Source organism: Bubalus bubalis, chromosome X (genome assembly GCF_019923935.1).
Source record: "Bubalus bubalis isolate 160015118507 breed Murrah chromosome X, NDDB_SH_1, whole genome shotgun sequence".
Taxonomy (NCBI): domain Eukaryota; kingdom Metazoa; phylum Chordata; class Mammalia; order Artiodactyla; family Bovidae; genus Bubalus; species Bubalus bubalis.
In genome coordinates, this window is record NC_059181.1 from 44,020,876 (window position 1) to 44,041,354 (window position 20,479).

General features: G+C 36.2%; 1 protein-coding gene across 7 annotated transcripts in view; it reads left to right on the forward strand.

The window, feature by feature from the left end:
• KDM6A (lysine demethylase 6A) overlaps positions 1–20,479 on the forward strand; it is a 187,037-nt gene that overhangs the window by 85,296 nt on the left and 81,262 nt on the right. For all 7 annotated transcript variants that reach the window (XM_006061068.4, XM_006061069.4, XM_006061071.4 and 4 more), the window contains exons 5-6: positions 447–505; positions 9,316–9,436. In XM_006061068.4, the coding sequence (XP_006061130.1) occupies positions 447–505; positions 9,316–9,436 (180 nt within the window). The remainder of the gene's footprint in view (positions 1–446; positions 506–9,315; positions 9,437–20,479) is intronic.

Genomic DNA, 20,479 nt, shown 5'->3' on the forward strand with positions numbered 1-20,479 from the left:
CAGGGGAGCCTGGTGGTCTGCCGTCTATGGGGTCGCACAGAGTCGGCCACGACTGAAGCAACTTAGCAGCAGCAGCATTCTGACTGGTGTGAGGTGATACCTAATTGTAGTTTTGATTTCATGGCCTACTCTGTATGACGCCATAGACGGATGTTGAGCATCTTTTCATATGTCCATTGGCCATCTATATGTTGCTGACAGATTTTTTACTTCAGGACAAGTTTGATTGAAAAGAAACCACAGGATCTGTCCAAGTTGATTGGATTCTGTGCCATCTGTTGACTCTTAAGCTATTTTGGTGTTCTAAAGATATATTGTAAATATATTGTACTGCAGGATAGAGTGTTAATAACTTAAAACATTGTGGATACTATATTTTATAATAATAACATGTATTAGACATAAATGCTTTTCTTAAAAGTCTCTTTTTTTCCCTTTCTTTTCAGAATGCTGCCTTTTTATATGGTCTTGGTTTGGTCTACTTCCATTACAATGCATTTCAGTGGTAAGTTGATGTAAAACTAGTAACTCCAGTTGTTTCTAGTATATAGCTTTTGTTTGCATTTTTCTGTTTGTGTGCATTTTTCTGTTTGTGTGTGTATGTGTAATAAATACAAAATAGTTTAATATCAATAAGCCTACACTTTTCAATAATCTCTTGGAATTATTACTTTGTTCCTTTAGAGATATTGACCCACCTTAGATAATTTAAAATGTATATGTTTCTAAAAGAATCTGATATAAAGAAGCCTTAGATTAGAAAGCTTTTGGAATTTCTGTTACTTATTATACCTGGTGGTCCCCAGGTTATTTGAATGGGGGAATGATTGTGCTCTCTGTTCTCAAGGTTTGTGGCTAAGTGATGTATGATGACCAGTATTTGCTTTTCAGACTTTTAGACATGTTGACTGCTCCTTCCCTTCCTCCTTCACCAAAACACACATGCACATGCACACACACACTAGTACTTTCCAATTTCTCATAGCTAGGGACTAGATTTTTAAACTCTCAAAGCTCTCTTTTGTAAAGTAGTAATAATGGTACCACCTTCAGAGTCAGACATTAAATATGATAGAAATATGTAAGATTTTATAAACAGTAAAGTATATCGGATCCTGTTACTATGGCCTTTGCCCCCTTGTTGTTTTTCTGTTTACCAGACAAGACAGTAGCATTCTCTGGTGGAAAGAGCATAATTGACAGATTGGTATTCCGTTCTCAGCACTTTTAGTTTGATCTGTTTGCTCGTGTGTGTGTGTTTTAGGTACATTGCAGTTAATTGTCTTTTCTACTCTAATAGACTTTTGATGATCAAATGAGATAATGTACATTTTGTAAACTGTAAAGCCCTATGTAGATTTTTTTTTTTTTTTGGAAATGTATTCAACTTTGTCAGAGTCCTTTCTAGTCTCCATAATTTTAAGCTTGAGTGAGTGCTTAGAGAGTCCAGAGGAACGTTTTTACCAAAGGTTATAACCCTGTCATATACCTGATGGGCACTGTGGATATTTATTACAGAGCTTTTAAATGTGCATTGGCAATGATGTGATATGATTGCTCTAAAGAGGAAACTTCAGATATGAATGACTTTTCCCAGATGCCTTTTCTTTCCTCTTTGGTTTTGGTCCTGTTGGTTTTTGATCATCAATGGAAACACTGCATTGTTAGAGAACATCTGTGTGGATAGAGTATTATGCAAATCATTCATTTTCATGGTAAACTTTACAAAGCTATAATTGGTCTTTATAAAGAAGTTTTGTAATATTTTTCTTTTAAATTATACATTGTTGTAGAACAATGTAAAATTTAAGCCTCCTAACTCTGTATGCAGTATATCATGTATCATCAAGAGTAGATTAGGAGTGTTTTAAAATCTCTTAGGTTCTTAAAGATCCTATTTATAGAAAACTTTTAGAACCAGAAATGGCCTTAGAGATTAATTAGTTTTCTCCCTTAATTTTATAGATGAAGAAAACAAGAGATGTGTATGTGTGTGTGTAACTCAGTATTATGTAATTGGTTGCGGAAGCAAGCTTATGCTCAGATTTCCCACTCTAATTATTTTGTCTATTGTAGTCTGTCCGCAAGTTTGAAGATTGATAGGCCATTATTTTTAATCAGTATTTATTATTGTTCTTCTGGGCGCATTTGTACAATCTTTATGGCCAGCCAGAAATAATTTAGGTGAAACTCAAGACAAGGAATACTACACTTTTAGAAATGGACAGGTATACCTCACACGAGTTAGTTTTTACCTACCTATGATAACTTGTGAACTCTCTGTAGATCACAGATAAAAGCATAAAATCAATAGTGAGGTGAAACCATCATCAGTTCAAAATTGGATTGCATTAAAAAGTGTGTGACCATGTCAAGTTAGGGGGCTTGTAGTGTGGAAAACTGTATCTTTTGATTCTTTATCTACATATGATTTCTGTGTCCTTCAGTTGCCTTAATGAAACTATGTAAGAATGATACAATCTCTGAATTACTAAGTGCCTTCTGTTTTGTTGATCCTGTCCTGGTTACCATTTTCTCATGTCTTAAGTTTCAGCTCTAGCTGCTCCCTAAAGTGATACATCTCACACCTTCTCTCTCTTTTGTAAAATATTTATTCATTTTGTCTGCTTGAGTCCTAGTTGTAGCACACAGGCTCTCTACTTGTGGCACATGCGCTCAGTAGTTGTGGTGTGAGGGCTTAGCTGCTCCAGGGGATGTGGTGAATTCTTAACCACGAGACCACCAAGGAAGTCATTCATACTCTCTCTTAATCCTTCATGGATTCATATTTTCTGTTTTCCTGATCAAATGTTCTTTCACAAACTGCCCCCAATTTTGCTTTCACTTACTTCATTATTACTTGAACAGCCACAAAATTAGAAAGCTTGGAGTAGGTGCTTGGTGAGAGTTTTAGAGTATAGCCTTAATGAATAGGAACTTCCTAGGTTAAGACTAAATTTGTGTGGGGATTTTTTTGTTTGTTGTATTTATAGGTAGCTATTAATTTCTGGGAGCAGCCCCCCCACACACACTTAAGTGCTTTGGGATTTGTTGAAAAAATATTTGCAGAGAAAGGTATGGCATGCCTTTTTTTGTATTGTTAGCTCAGAATGGTCTAGCTCTGGAACATGTATAATTTAAATAGAATTTAATATTTGGAAATGGTGTCTGTTGGTATTTAATTAAGATTAAGTATTTGAGAAGAAAGCATGCAACCAACATGTGTGTTGGAGTTGGTGATAGTGACCTAATAAATTATTAAGAGCAATTTTATCAACTATGGGTTTTATCTTGTTAATCTGTCTTGTTTCTTGCCCTATTATATTGCATTCCCCCCCCCCCCCCCCACCTTTTATTTTTGAATTGATGTTAGCCTCTTGAGTCAATTAAGTAACTTGGTCAGTTTTTCTACTTTGAGTTTGAGGAACCCAGTGTCAGAAACAGAGCAGCTGTTAAATTCTTAGTAGATTTATCATAATGATTTAATTTTACTATTATCATACACAGTAACTTGTGACCAGACTTAAAAATTATATATCCAGAAGAAAGGAAGACATAGAAGCCCAAAGTAAAATACATGCAGCAGAGAGCTAGAACCAGCATCTATAAAGCCATTCCTTTCCATGTTTATGCCCATGCCTTCACTTCATGAGGGTGGCAAATGGCTAAGGGTATCTTGAACTGAGCTTTTCCTTGCCTTTATAATAAGAAACTTATATCTTTGAGCGAAAAAAATTGAACCATGTACAGTAGTAAATTATTATAACTTATAGCCATATTTCTGAATATACCCCCTTGAAAATCCTACCATTCCTCTTTCTTTAGCTTGTAACCTTTTGTATCCCCACTGATCAATATCACAATGATCTTATGGTAGCAAATCTAACAGCTACATAATTCTTTGCCAGAGGCAGAGGATTTTGGAAATTACCTTCCCAAATCTGATTGATAAGGCCTGGTAAGGAAATGTAGTGATTATTATGTTGACGTCAGCAAAGAGTAGGGTAATGAGATGGAGGTGAGTTCAAAAAGACAGATGTTAACCCGTTACAAGTGAATTTTCTCCAGGATTCATTTCCAGTTACAAGTGTACCAATTATTTGTACCAGTTACCAAGTGTTCTTAAGGGTATAGTAATCTTTGCTTGCCTTGTAAAGTCACTGCTTTGAGTGCAAACATAAACATAAACCTAATGTATTCGAGATAACCACCATTGACCTTGAGGCTTGTTTAACATGGAGTCAGGCGAAAACTTAATATTTAATATATGTTTTCTGAGCTATCATTATGCAAACTAATTATCTTAGACCAGAGTTTAAGTATATTTCTATTAAAATAAAGCAGTTGATGTTAACATATGTTGAATTTATTCTGTTTGCTTCTGTTTTGGAAAAAACTAGCAGATATATAGGTAGTTTTGGTAAAATTATGCTTACCAGTGACACATAGATTGCCAGAGAGAATTTGGAAGGGTTTGGACTGATTAAGCCTCAGGGAAATTATGAATAAAAATATAAACTTCACAATGGAGAGGAGAAAAAAATCCCACTGTCTGCAGTGATGAAATGAAGTTGGCTGAAGAGGGCAAAAGACCCAAGAGACATTAGCAAATGTCATTGTGAATAAACCAGTGTATGATACTTCTAACTTAGCCTCACATTTAAGATTCTCTCTGTTTCAACCTCAAATGATCTTTCTAACCTTATTGTTCCCCTAAATAGATTCTTTGTGTGAGTCACTACTGTATTAACATTTCACTGAAAATGTCTTGAGCATTTTTCACCCATGTAACTTGTTTTATGCCATTTACTTTGTTTGGTCTCCTTCTCTTTCCATCTCTACCTTTAAATGTCTTACCTGTCTCTGAGTTCTTCATTAAATCTTACTAATTGTCTCATTTAGATGGAACGTCTAAATTTCCTAAGTGTGTGTGTATGGAAGTATTTATTTGTTTTGTGTATGTGTTATTACTGATTTAGAGCTAAACTTGTGAAATTACTTCCCTTATCCTGTCAGATATGCCTGAGGGAAATCTCTGGACTCACCTTTATTAGCTCCAGAGAACTTAAAGTTTTATTTTGTCTCTTTAAATGTACTCAAACTGTGCCAGGATGTTTACTTAATATCATCATTTTTCTATAGTTTGGTAAAATTCTAAAGGAGGCTTTTTAAAAAATGACTTTCTAGAAACCTTATTAAAAATGAACATTGCTTTAAAATATAGTCAATGTGTGTGTTTTTTGTAGGTAGTACTATTAAGGTTTTAGTTTTTTATAATTTTCTTTTAAAAATTGTTAGCAGTGTCTAACATTAAATGTAAAATTTTAAACTGAAAATCTATAGGTATAATTATGGTGATTAAAAAACCATTTTTAGATTTTAAGGAAAAAATGCATGGATAGTTATGCATAGCAATATGCACTTTTATTTTGGTAGAGATTATGCTTTAATATTTGAAAATTGTAAGCCTTTCTAAGCATTATATCATTAACAGTATTTTATGGTTTTAAGTAGCCATTTCTCATGTTCTGAAATTGTTGATCAGAATACTGATGTCAGCAGAATTTGTGTGTGTTGGTGGTGTAGTCTAACTTGCACTGTAGAGACCATGCTCTGGTTGCATGTGGTTTGGTGAGATATGAGTGTATTAAAATGATGACCAAAATTAGTCTGAGTTGTACCTGTTTTCTCCACACAGCGCTCTCCCCATTCTAACACACAAACACATTCTTTTTTCTGTTTCTTCTCTCACCCCCAAGGGGTGGAAGCAACATATAGGAGAGGAAGATGGGAAAAGTTCAGAAAAGGAAATGAAAATGAACTTAGATCTATTTTGTTAGCTCAGGGGAACTCTGATCAGTAAAGAGACTATGGAGCGTCCCTTCCCACCCCCTCAACAAGAAATCCAGTTTGCTAGCTATGAAAGTGATGACACCAGTAAACAGATACTAGACATTTTCCTGTAATGTCTAGAGTATTTGAAAATAAAAGAGGAATGTAGACCTCAAGGAATAGACCACTTGGAAAAACTGGAACTAGTACACTGGTAAGTAGAGAATAAAATGATTTGATTATAGAGTGGCCCTAACTGCTGGTTAATACTAAGCAAAAAAAAAATGGTATTGAGTTTGGGTGGTGAGTCTTAAAGGTAATATTGCATTTAGAGTGAAGCAGAAGAATGAAAATAGTTCAGGTCAGGAGACTATGCTCAGGAGAAGCAGTGAAAGCAAGAGGGCCAATATTTACATGAAGGAGTTCCTGAGATGGGCCAGCTCACAGTTGAAGAGGAGCAGTGTTAGGGCATGACTGGGAATGGGGTGTTCACAGACCTTAAATGTGACATGGAGCATTTGACTTGAGTGTCATGGTTATTAGTAGGCCATCATAGGAGCCACATATTTGAGAAAGCATAGGCAAGCCAGAGCAGAGCAAGGGGAGTCTTTAAGGAGCCTGTTTCAGTTATCTACTAATGAGATATTGAAGACTGAGTCTGGAAGTATTGAAGTCGAGGGAAACTTGGAAACAACCTGGAGAACTTGACGAATAGATGTATATTGTTCAACCTTGTCATAGGCACTTGTAATAGTCCTTAAAGAGCAGTAAGGTGTAGCCCCAACTAGTGTATTGGAACATGTGTTTTTGCTGATAGGTTAATTAAAAAAAAAAAAAAAATTCCCAGTATGTTAACCTATATAGAGAACTTATGTTTTCTTTGTAGTTGTGTAACATTTCAAACTAATAACTAAAGGCATGTATAAAATAAAACACATTTACCAAAGGTTGGGCAAAGGGTGGAAATAGAAACTGAGATGGAGTAGGAAATATTTTTCCTGAAGGGTTGCTATTGATGCTTTGTGTTTTCATTCTTCCCTTTCACATACATCCTTTCTTGGACTGTTTTTCTTCCTATCTTCTTTTTCTCCTTTGATCTTTCTGTTCTTTGCTGCCTTCCACTTCCATCCTCCTCCTTTCATGTATATGTCTCAGGCCTGCCTCGGTTTTTTGGGAGGTGGGGTGGGGTGTTTTTGGTTTTGTTTTTTTGAATTTTTACTGGACTATATAGTTTATAAGGTTGTGTCAGTTTCAGCTGTACAGTGTGTGTGTGTGTGTGTGTGTGTGTGTGTGTGTACGTACGTACATATATCCATTCTTTCCTGTCTGGATTTTTATTAGGACTTTATGAAGTATTTATTATTATTATTATAAAATATGCTTAAAATTGCACACATTTAACTATACATCTTTACATGTCATTTATAAAAATAAACAGAACTGTCACTTGGGTTGAGAAATAAAAAATTACTATCGCCCTGAAGTGAAAGTGAAAGTCACTCAGTAGTGTCTGACTCTTTGTGACCTCCATGGAATTCTCCAGGCCAGAATACTGGAGTGGGTAGCCTTTCCCTTCTCCAGCGGATCTTCCCAACCCAGGATCAAACCCAGGTCTCTCCTGCATTGCAGGTGAATTCTTTACCAGCTGAGCCACAAGGGAAGCCCAAGAATACTGGAGTGGGTAGTCTATCCCTTCTCCAGCGGATCTTCCTGACCCAGAAGCTTCTACTGTTGCCCTAGAAGCTTCCAAAAGCCCCTGAATTCCTGTTCCCAGTCACATCTTACCTTTTAATTGGTATCATTTACTGCCACAGTTATTCTCCTAACCTTTTTATGCCTCTCCCCCAACATGTGAGTTGTGTTCCCCCAACATACACACACCCTCTCACAGGCACACACATACACACACATGCACTTGCTTGAGCACACAATCTATTCTATTAGAAAAAGGTGCCCCTAGACATGACCAAGAGAATACAGAGGCTGAAGCTGCACCTCTTCTTATGAGAAAGGTTTGAGAAAAGTACAGAGACCTTCTTAGCAGTATGCAGATGAGTATCTTGAAGTCTGATTGAGAGGAGTAGGAAGCCACCTTTGAATAAGAAAGGTAATTTTCTTTGAATTTTTACATGAATTCTTTCATACCATGTCTTTGACTCCCCTCTTCTGTCTATACACACTAAATAGCAAAATACATAAATAACCCAACCCATTTGAAATGCCATGTAACACAGAGACGCTGAACTCCTTTTCAGGAAGAAATTATTTAGCCAGATATAAAGGTATCTGATACCAGACCTATTGCCTCCACTCCTCACAATAAATATTACTGTTCAGGACCCTTAATATTGTAATAAATACACAGTTTTTCTGGAGGTGGAATAGATAGTATACAAGTCAAAATAAAGTTGCTTAAAGACATAGGGCATATTGTTTTGCTCTATTTTATGGTAGTATATTTTGAAGTTTTATGTAAAAGTTTGACTTTTATTTTGGAATTATCTAAGATTCCAGGTAGCCTCCTTTAAGATTAAATAAAAGCAATGAATAGTTGATTAAAAGCTTTGCAAAGCATTTATTAGCCTGTACTTGAAATAAGGCTTAAATCATGTAGAGAGATATAAAATAATGCCTAAAATACTGTATATCTGATACTATATATCTGATACTAAAATTCAAATTAGACATTTTTCTTTGTCAAAATTTTAATTTTATTTTTAAGTACATAGTAACATTCATGTGATCAAATTAAATGATATAAAAATGTATTCAGTGAAAAGTGTTCCTTCTTCATCCTTGTATTAAGTTCTACTGGTCATTAAGACTTTTTGTGATAAAATGTGAATTTGGGGTAAAAATACATCAAGTGACAGAATAGAGAGCCCAGAAACAGATCAAGATGTTTGATGTGGACATTTGATTTAGAACAATGTGGCTCTGTAGAGCTGTGGTAAGGATGGTCTTTTCTATGTATGATGTAGGGGCTCTCGAATATTTGTATAGAAAAAGATGAAAACGTTATATAAAAAATAAAGTACAGATGGATTGCAAACCTAAATATGAAAGAAATAAAAAGTTTTAAAAAAGAAGACTTCATTTTATGGAGTAGACTAGAAACAGGATTAATCTCCCTTAAAAACAAAACTATCCACCTGCTCTATTCTCTCTCCCTTAGGAAATTCCAGAAACAGTGAAATCAGTTATTAACATTGAGAATTTTATTAAGCCATAAAATATTATTTGAATAATTAAGAATTAATTCAGCTCATCTTCCTTTTCTCTTTTTATATTATACACTTACATAAAAAACCCAAGAACCCCTTCTCAGTCTTTTTTTTTTTAAGCTATCCATTGACATCAGTTTTATAAAACTGGCATTTCCTTTAAAACAGAATTGCATAAAACAGATATTTACAGTGTTACCATGAAAAAATTCATGTAATTGTTAAAAAGTAAAGATATCTTTTGTCTATGTTCTTTCAGGGCAATTAAAGCATTTCAGGAGGTGCTTTATGTTGATCCCAGCTTTTGTCGAGCCAAGGAAATTCATTTACGGCTTGGGCTTATGTTCAAAGTGAACACAGACTATGAGTCTAGTTTAAAGGTAGGTTGTTGGGTTTTATCAAAGATACAGTGTTTCATTTTTTGTGCTTTTGAGGGGGGTTGTCAAATATTAGAACATTGAGAAATGTTGGAATTTGTATTGGTACTTCAAAAGAAAATTTGAAAATTTAGATGAAAGAACTTTTATCAGCTCTGAACTGGAAGATGCATATGTTTGGGTTTTGGAGTACCTTACGCTAAGACATAAGCAAGTAATTGTATCAGTAAACTTTTCTTTTTAAAGTTTGAATTGTGGTCCGTCATCAGGAAAGGGTGAAGGTTTCAACGTCGATTTGAACACCTGAATCACTCCACTGTTAGTGATGGGTCAGAACCAGCTGCTCAGTGATTCTGTATCTGTGACCCCATCTTTTGACCATTTACTTGTATGGGTCTCACTAGGTGTTGCTAGGCCAACAGAGCATGTCCCATATCTTAAATTATTTTTAAAAAAGTGTGTTCTTTGGTAGTCATTTCACCTGCTAGTTTGTGAGTATAAACATTGTTGGGCAAAATAGCACATCATTGCTTATCAAAATAGCACAACATTACATTTCTCAAGTTTTTCATTTGAGTTTCCTGTGCTATTTATGGCATAACTTTAGGTATTACGGGGCTTTTCATGAAAATAGTACTTCCCTGCTTGACAAAAGATTGATTTTTGAAAGGATTAGAAGTTCTAGGAAAAAATTTTTTGTGAGTTTATGGCTGTGATGGTTGCCATGTTCTAAATATCTCCATTGTATGCTATCTTCATTCTGAAGGGTCAGGAGGGAGATAAAAAAAGATAATGCTTTACAGTAGGTTGTAATTTGAATTCACTAATAAGGAACTACTGAAATTTTAAAAAAGTACTTAGGAATGCCTAATTGCTCTAGAATTGTAAAGTAGACACTTTCACAAATACTGTTTCTGTCTTCCATGAGTTTATACAGAAGAGTGCTGTTGGTATGAAAGAGAGGTATATACCCCAAAACACTAAAGTAAGTAGATTGTGAAAGTATTCAGATCACACATTTGTCAAAGGTGAGTACAGTTTGAGGAATAGGCCCTAGGGCAAATGTAAGTAATGTGGAGAAGTTGATCAGTTTTCCTCAAGCTTAAAGCAGCCTGTCTCAAACTGTATTTTGGCATGTGAGTGGACTTGAAATGGAAAACAAGTTCAGATATTCCACCTTGCATATTTTGACCTCCTGTTGGACAGTCGCAGTGTATACTAGCAAACCAGATTTTATGTTGGCTCCAGGTTGGTTTCCAGGTGTGATCAAAGTGAAATGATTTCTTTTTCATATTTCATAAAGAAAAGCATTATATGGTAACGGTATAGGTGCTTAGTGTAGTGCCGGCATATAGTAAGTACTCAGTAAATACCTGATTTATTGTGTTGTAGAGGACAAAGATCCTTACTTCTTGTTGATCATTTCAAGAACACTTTGCATCTCATTGGCCAGAATTAGACCACATGGCCATTTTCAGTGATTCCTCATCAAAGATTTGGTTATTCTGTTCTATTCTTTGGATCAGTTATGTCCTGTTTTTGAGCAGAGCTCAATTTCCTAAGCATGCTTTTCCTATCAAATAGAAGAGTGAGGGGTGGGTAAAAAGAGTGTTTTGATATGGGGGTAGTGCGTACAATCTGTCCATTACAGATCCAGTCTTTTCTGCCTCATTTTCTTTCCCTCTCAGGGATAGAGATACAACATATACAGTATGTTTTAGATGGTAAAATATTTAAATAAAATGCAGTTTATTTTCATAATAGATTCCTGCTTTTCACCCACACATGAAATGCATTCCAGGGCCTCCTGTTTTATTTCTATCTCTGGTAATAACTTTTCTCCCAAAATGTACTTCTGAAACAGATTCATTCTGTTTTGGTACCATGTAAATAGCTCTCAGAGCAAGCAAATTTAGTTTTAAAATTTGACCCTGCCACTAAACTAATTGTGTGACTTGGGCAATATGCCTAACTTTTCTGATCCTCTTTCTGTCTGTGTGTGTGTGTGCTTAGTTGCTCACTTGTGTCCAACTCTTGCAACCCCACAGACTATAGCCTGCCAGGTTCTCCTGTCCATGGGATTCTCCAGGCAAGAATACTGGAGTGGGTTGCCATTTCGTTCTCCAGGGGATCTTCCCGACCCAGGAATCAAACCCGGGTCTCCTGCATTGCAGGCAGATTCTTTACCGACTGAGGTACCAGGGAAGCCCCTTTCGGTCTGTAGAACTGGAATAACTACCTACTCCACAAGATTGTTACAAAGATTAAACAATATATATATCAAAGTCTCTGTTAAATAAGTTTTTTCAGCCCTTCTTTTTTAGTTCTCAGTTTTACCATATCTAAAACTCTGATTTGGGGCCAGTATTAGATATTGTTTGTATGAAATCCATTTTCTTGTCCTAAATTTTAATACTTGTATTTTTGACATACTGCCCACTCTCAGAAATATGAAGTTAATACCCAACTTACTTTTCAACTAGTGGTGTTATTTTTCCATTAAATTGGTCAGTAAAGATTTCACATGTTTAGTTGAGTGATGGAGGTACCTATTCTTAGTTTATTAACTAGTTTAGTATTATCTGAACCAGAGTCCATTTCAGGGTGACATTTCTACGTGATACTGTATGGCTTTTCTGCTTCATATAATACACCCTCAGGTGGGAGTAGTTGCCTATTTACTTCCATATAATTAATTCAGAATTTTATTTCATTACTTTTTAATGATATTAATAATAATTGCTTACATTTGTTATGTATTTGAGGCAGTGTGCTATTGCTGCTTCAGAAAAGCATGCCAGTTTAGACAAGTAGTTTTATATGATGCTTCTAATTTTTACACCTTGGCAGAGTATTAAAATTATTTCCTTCATATGGAGCTAATAAATGCAAAATAGGATGTAATATCACCCATATTCTTTGGTCAGTTAATGCATCTATTTTAATTTAACGAAGATCATATAAAAATTCTCCCTGATATTTAGATATTTAAGTTCCCCTGAAATAATGGCAGCATTCAATTTTTTTTTAAAGGTAGATAAAGAAGGTGGCTTTTTTTTTATGGGAACTTGTGGATAGTTGTCTGGAATACCAGTGTAAGTCCCCTTATAATTTGATATTTGAAGATGATAAGTGCAGATTGAAGGGAATAATATGAAGGGATTAAGAAGATGAGAATTGGAAGAGGAGATTCAAAGGAAATGGGTTGAACTCAAATGAGACTTGTGTGTTAGCTTGGCATTACACCAGGTGCTTCGTGTTTCTTGAATGGATAGCTTAATAAAATGAAAGAGGCAATAAAATGACAAAATGCCTCTCATGAGATTGGCTGGAAACATTGGGGAGAAAAGATGAGGCTGATTGTATTTGTCATCTTCTACAGAAACTGACAGTGCAGTTTTCTCTAGATGCCCCCTCTTCGCCAGTTCATTCTGCTGTCTCCCTCTATTATCATACCTCACGTGAAACTTCTGAGTGAGATAGCATTTTACGTTTTTTTAAAAAAACACTCTTCTCCAGAAACTGCTTCATTTCCAGGTATCTGATTTGATATCATACTTCAGACTCAGGAATTTTATTGTTTTTTTTCCTTATTCCAAGAAATTAAGGCAGAAAGAATGAGTAAAGGTATGATGATGTGTATTTCCTTTTAGAAACCACTTTTGGAATCTGTGAAATACCTCCTGTCTTTTACTATTCTACTCATATAAATCATTTCCTTCATTTAATTGAGATACTATGAACTATGTATTATAAAAATATTTGCTCAGAATTTCAATACCAGCTATTAAATTAATTTTAATCAGGCCTTAAGTTTCTAAGATATATCTGTAGTATTTTTTGTTGAAGCTTTAACTGTATATTTTTATTCATTCAGTTGTCTAAAGATAATAAAAGTTGCTGTTATTTCTCTGGCCCACTCCTGGCCTGCTTCCTTCAGTTGCTCAATAACTTAACTCTTCTAATTGGTGCTTTGAAAATTTTAGGCTTTTAAAATTTTTAAACTTTTTTTATTGAGATAGAATTGACATACAACTTTGAGTAAGTTTAATTTGTACAATGTGTGCTTCAGCAATATGTGAACCGTGAACTTCCTGATGTTCAGGCTGGTTTTAGAAAAGGCAGAGGAACCAGAGATCAAATTGCCAACATCTGCTCGATCATGGAAAAAGCAAGAGAGTTCCAGAAAAACATCTATTTCTGCTTTATTGACTATGCCAACGCCTTTGACTGTGTGAATCACAATAAACTATGGGAAATTCTGAAAGAGATGTGAATACCAGACCACCTGATCTGCCTCTTGAGAAATTTGTATGCAGGTCAGGAAGCAACAGTTAGAACTGGACATGGAACAACAGACTGGTTCCAAATAGGAAAAGGAGTACGTCAAGGCTGTATATTGTCACCCTGTTTATTTAACTTATATGCAGAGTACATCATGAGAAACGCTGGACTGGAAGAAACACAAACTGGAATCAAGGTTGCCGGGAGAAATATCAAAAACCTCAGATATGCAGATGACACCACCCTTATGGCAGAAAGTGAAGAGGAACTAAAAAGCCTCTTGATGAAGGTGAAGGTCGAGAGTGAAAAAGTTGGCTTAAAGCTCAACATTCAGAAAATGAAGATCATGGCATCCAGTCCCATCACTTCATGGGAAATAGATGGGGAAACAGTGTCAGACTTTATTTTTCTGGGCTGCAAAATCACTGCAGATGGTGACTGCAGCCATGAAATTAAAAGATGCTTACTCCTTGGAAGGAAAGTTATGACCAACCTAGATAACATATTCAAAAGCAGAGACATTACTTTGCCAACAAAGGTTCGTCTAGTCAAGGCTATGGTTTTTCCTGTGGTCATGTATGGATGTGAGAGTTGGACTGTGAAGAAGGCTGAGCACCGAAGAATTGATGCTTTTGAACTGTGGTGTTGGAGAAGACTCTTGAGAGTCCCTTGGACTGCAAGGAGATCCAACCAGTCCATTCTGAATGAGAACGGCCCTGGGATTTCTTTGGAAGGAATGATGCTGAAGCTGAAACTCCAGTACTTTGGCCACCTCATGTGAAGAGTTGACTCATTGGAAAAGACTCTGATGCTGGGAGGGATTGCAGGCAGGAGGAGAAGGGGACGACAGAGGATGAGATGGCTGGATGGCATCACTGACTCGATGGACGTGAGTCTGAGTGAACTCCGGGAATTGGTGATGGACAGGGAGGCCTGGCGTGCTGTGGTTCATGGGGTCGCAAAGAGTCAGACACGACTGAGCGACTGATCTGATCTGATATCATCACCATACCATATATCATCGCCACCGATTTGATACATTATCATCATCACCATAGCATTTCCTAATAACATCTCTGTCATGCCAGATAATTATCATTTTTTTGTATGTGAGAACAGTTAAGATCTAGTCTCTTAGCAGCTTCAAAGTTTATAGTACAGTATCATTGATACAGTAATCTCTATACTGTAATCTAGTTATCTGCTAGTTTCACATTTGTACCTTTCAACCACCCCAGTTCCCACTTTGGCAGTGGAATTTGGTTTCTCCTGAGTATAATGTCACTGTCTGGGCAGAGAATGGTCACTGCTCTTTGTCTTCTGTCCATTTTTCCTCATTTGTGGACAGAAATCTTTTCCTTGCTCTTTCATTTTTCTACTGTTCATCAACTTTACTTTTTAATCTTTTCTCTGTATTATCTGGGGCTGTCCAGCTGGCGCTAGTGATAAAAAACCCGCTTGCCAGTGCAGGAGACATAAGAGACAACGGGTTCTATCCCTGGGTCAGGAAGACCCCCTGGAGAAGGAAATGGCAACCCACTCCAGTATTCTTGCCTAGAGAATCCCATGGATAGAGGAGCCTGGTGGGCTACAGTCCATGGGGTTGCAAAGAGTCAGACACAACTGAAAGTGACTTAGCAGTTTAGCACTTTTTATGTATTATCTGGTATGAGGTAATCTGCTCATTGGTTTATCTGTCTACTAATGCTTTCTCCACTTCAATCTGCCTGCCCAGTTTTATTTTTCCTTTTGGTATTTATTTCTGCCCTGAGTTCTATCACATACCTGTAAGTGCAAAGTAGTATAAATAGTAGAAGAACTTCAGTTCCTCAAATACATTTTTGAAAAGGACATGACTGCTCATAGATGTTCGGTAACCATCCTTTCTTGATACTGAGCAGTTGGGATAAGCCCAGGTTTCCTGTGTCAGGTTTCTCTCCTCAAATATATTTTAACTACAAGAAGTCATTTCTAATCAAAAAACACTTTTTGGTGTTTATGGATGACTACTTAAATTTGTGGTTATAAATATTCGGTCTTCAAATGCAGCTTTATGAAACATTCAGTGTATTCAGTGTCACAATTTTTTAAGCTTATGTTTCTAAACAACATTTTACAATGCAAATTGTAATGTTATCCTTTATAAATATATATATATTATGTTAACTTTGTTATTTGTGTGCGTGTTAGTCTTATTTTGATTTGAACACAGATTGTATACTAGATTTAAAGAACTTGAAAATTCAGTCAATACATATTCTGATTGTTTCTGTACATAGATTTGACATACGCTAGAACCAGTGTTTTAAAGTTTCTAATCAGTTGCATACCTGTACTTTTATAAAATGTGATAAAAAGAAGAAATTTGAGAACTATGTTGGACACAGTTACAGGAAGAAAGGTGAGCAAGATCTGTAGAATAAATTGGTTCTCAGGATGGATGCATGGATGGATGAATAAAAGGTAACACATCCTAGAGATCTTAAGGAGTCTTAATAAAGGAGTTAACTTATTGACAAATAAGTGTGGGTAGAGAGTCCCCATTTATTGACTTGGCTTACTTTTCTGTTAATAAAGCAGGGGATAAAGAAAGCAACAGGTTTGGGGATTGGGAAATGAAAAGCCTCCAAATGGAAATGGGTCATTTGGGAGTATATTGAGTTGGAAGTACCTGAGGGATATCAGATGTTGGTATAGACGGAAGTCTGGAGCCAAAAAGAAGGGCTGGAAATTAGATTTTGAACATCTTCAGTATAGAATGTCTTTTGCCTTACTATTTCTGTGTGTGTGTGTGTGAAAGACAGTTTTGGAAGAGACCATATTGGTAAACTTGAAAGAAGGAGCCTCTTTTTTGAGTGAAGATTGCTAGGATTCATTAGCTATTAGCCATTGGTGCAGTAGAGTTCCTCCTTGAAACTGTTGTAATAATCTTGAATTACAAAGAGAATGCAAGAACTGAGTTTGGGAACTTTGAGGGAATCTCAGTCAGATCAACTTGGCCAGGCATCATGGCTCACAAATGCTACCGAAACTTACCAGTTCTAGTTTGGTATCTTATTTTCAGAGACCAAATTCCTAAAGTAATTACCATCGCATTCTAAGGCATTTTCCCTAGTTTTAGAAATGAAATTTGTTGGTTTTTTAATTCATACTTTCAGAATTCTGGCAATCTGTAAAAAAAAATAATTCGCCTTTGACCTGCAAGAGTACCTGACACACCTTCCATTCTCCCACTTAAATGGCTCATAAATCCTTGTTTCATAAACGCTGTGTAAACAGACATTGTTTCCTCAGCTTGAAGGATCTCTTTTCTTCCCTCATCTATATCTTTTAGACTCTGCTATGGAATTGTCTTTTAAACTTTTATTAGAACATTAATTTCAGTGAGCCTTTTATTCAGTTGCGTAGATGCTGACTCAGTGCTAAAGAATCTAACAATGCAGGAGATGCAGGTTTGATCCCTGTGTTGGGAAGATCCCCTGGAGGAGGAAATGGCAACCCACCCCAACATTCTTAACAGGTATAATCCCATGGACAGAGGAGCCTAGCGGCCTACAGTTGATGAGGTCCCAAAGAATTGGATGTAGCTGAGAACATACACACGCATAGTCATAACAGAGTGCTTGGTGTAGAGTAAAAACGGGTTGCAAACATTTTACTGCTAAGAAGCAGCATTTGCTTTAAATTAGACAGCAGTATTGACTACCCGTACCTTGTCTATATAGACTGAAGTAAGGCTTTTGGGGGTAAGCACACAATTTGCAAGTTTTAAATATTGGCATTTAACCCTGACTGTGCATTGGAATAAGTTGTAGAGGGTTTTATCTGGTTCATAGGGTATTGTTCTCAACCCATTGAATCAGAACATCTGAGATTGAATCTGGAATCCACACGTTGCTCCAAATTAATAATTTATACATACAACCATAACTTGTCAATAATGAAAAGTTATCTCACTGCCTGTCTTCAGGTTTGGGAACATAGTTGAAGGGTTCTACAACTGAAAAGATGGTAAGATAATCACAGATTATACAACTAGAAGTAAAACATTTTAAAAGGGAAATAAAGTCTTGAAATTGGTGTTTTATGTGTTAGTTACATCAGCTTTCATTTCTATCTGAAGGGGAAAATCTAGTTCCTTAGTCTATAGAAAGCAAAGTACTGAAAAGTTACTTTGAAATATTGAACAAGTCGAAAGCTTTTAAAGAAAAAGTTACTTTGGTGAGAACGATGTCAACAGAAATTGTAATGAATTGAACCTTGTATTAAATTGGACCAGAAAGACTCTATTAAAAGGAACATTAGGAAAAAATGTTGTAGGTAAATCTTCTTGCTTTGAAATTAGTTTTCTGTAGAATGCTTTCTGCCTTGAGGTTTGCGATAGTCTTTGAACTGCAGAAGCCTTTATTGGCTGGCAACTATTTCACACAGCAGCAGTCAGTTTCAGTACTGCAGTATTTCAGTATGAGGTATATTTCTTAGCTCTTCCTGTTGGTTGCAAGGATGGGTGCTAGGTATTTTACCATGGTATCTTCAGGTTTGGGGCTGATTATCATAGTTGATAGTTATTTGCTGACTTATGTGTTAAAAATACATCTATTTTGCATCCAATTTAGACACTAGAAATGAAACCATGAAGTCATACCATCCCCACCCTAGTCTCTCATCTCCCTTTAGTTTACTCAAAGGTGTATCAGTGATTTTTGTTATGTGGGGTGGTTTTATGTGGCTGTTCTTAGTTTGTTAAACTCAATTATTCTGTAAGTTTTTTCATTCTCACACCTGTTTTTGAATATGTACACTCTTGCAGAGTTAATTCTTGTGTATCATTGTGGTTTGGAAATGTTTGACATTTCATGATGTTTTGGGATTGAAATGGTGCATCAGTGACTTCATTGCTGATTTTAAGATCCATTAATAATTATGTAGTCCAGAACTTCTGCCCGATTTCATTACAGGACCTTCAATATTGATAGATGAAATGTAGATTGGGTGATTTGAATTATGCATCTCTCTGCTCTTTGTGAGATTTAAGTAGAATAGTGAAAATAAAATATTGCCATCTTAAATGGTGTTTTCTTGGCCGGACAGTTTGCATCCTTTAACTCAGGAAAGTTATGTTTTTGTTGTTTTGTTGCTGGCTGACTTCTTTTGCAACCCCATGGACTGTAGCCCGCCAGGCTCCTCTGTCTATGGGATTTTCCAGGCAAGAATATTGGAGTGGGTTGCCATTTCCTTCTTTCCCAATCTGGGGATCGAACCTGCATCTCCTGCATTGGCAGGCGGATTCTTTACCACTGAGCCACTAGAGAAACCCCTGTCTTATCTAAGTATTAATGTTGGCAGGATAGATTAGACTTTGAAATGCAGTACAATCTGAATGTGTGGCTGCTGTGCCTCTTCTTATCTAGAGGAAAACAACTGGCTATAAAATAATGCTTTGCTTTCGTAGTACTCACTTTTTAAAATAGTCTGTTTTCTATTGCTATGGTAGCACACTAAAAGGATGTTTGAGGACATACAATCTGCTTTGTAGGCCAGGGGAGAATAAAAGCAGTTCTCAAAGTATTCAGATGTTGGATTTTTTTTTCCCATTCTGTAAATTATGGCAAATATTTTTTCACTTTTGATTGTCATTGTGTCCCTAGTATCTTCATTGTCCTAAGGACATTATAGGGTTTTGAAGTAGTTGTTGAATGGATTAAATATTTAATATTTAAGGGTCATAGTCATTTCGTTAGTAGCTTGCTCATTCAGAATATTACAGCCTCTAAATATTGAGTACTGCAAATGTAGGCTACAGTAATTATGCATGCATATAACAGACATTTGTGAATAACTACTAGTTCATACGAAATTATGCCTTCTAATCTTTGTTTCATTGTAGTACTGGGTAACTGACATTAGTTTATTTTTGTTAACTGAGGGTTCTGGTTGACCAAGTGCAGTTTTGTTGATTCTGTGTTGAAATACAGTACTAAAAGCTTGCTGATGACTCTCTCCCTTGATATAGAAAGTTTTAAGTTTCTTTCGGGCTTACATCTAGAAGTTGTCATTATATGTATCAGTTTTCAGTTTTTCCAGCAGTTGAAAAAAGACAATTCTTTAGGCATTTGGCTTGTGTATAGAAATGGTGATTTTTAGACAATTGTTTTGTACTTTTGGCTTTTGATTACTTTTAATGGTAAAAATTTGTGGAGGCTTGGAAATTTTGAATATGTATCTTTTAGAAGAATTCAGAGACTTAACCTTTTTTATTTGTTATTATTTGTTTATTTGTTTCTGACTGTACTGTTGCACGGGTTTTTCTCTAGTTGCCGTGAGCTGGGGCTACCCTCTCATTGCAAGAGAAGAGGGCTTCTCGTTGCAGAGCACAGGCTGTAGGGCTCACAGGTTTCAGTAGTTGCTGCTCATGGACCCTCACTAGTTCTCTAGGGGATCTTCCTGACTCAGGGATCAGACCTGTTTCCTGCATTGCAGGTGGATTCTTTACCTGCTGAGCTATCAAGGAAGCCCCACCTTAAAAAAATTTTTTTTAAATATTCCATACTAACTATAGTACTGGTTTGCCTTTTCCTAATTATATAGCCAGTTCAGTGTTGATAAACTTGATGCCAGATCGCACCCTGTTGGTTTTTTTGACTATATTGCACAGCATTTGGGATCTGAGTTTTCAGACCACAGATCAAACCTGAGCCCCGCTACACTGGAAGCATAGTCTTAACCACTGGAGCAACAGAGAAGTCCCCGGCACGCAATGTT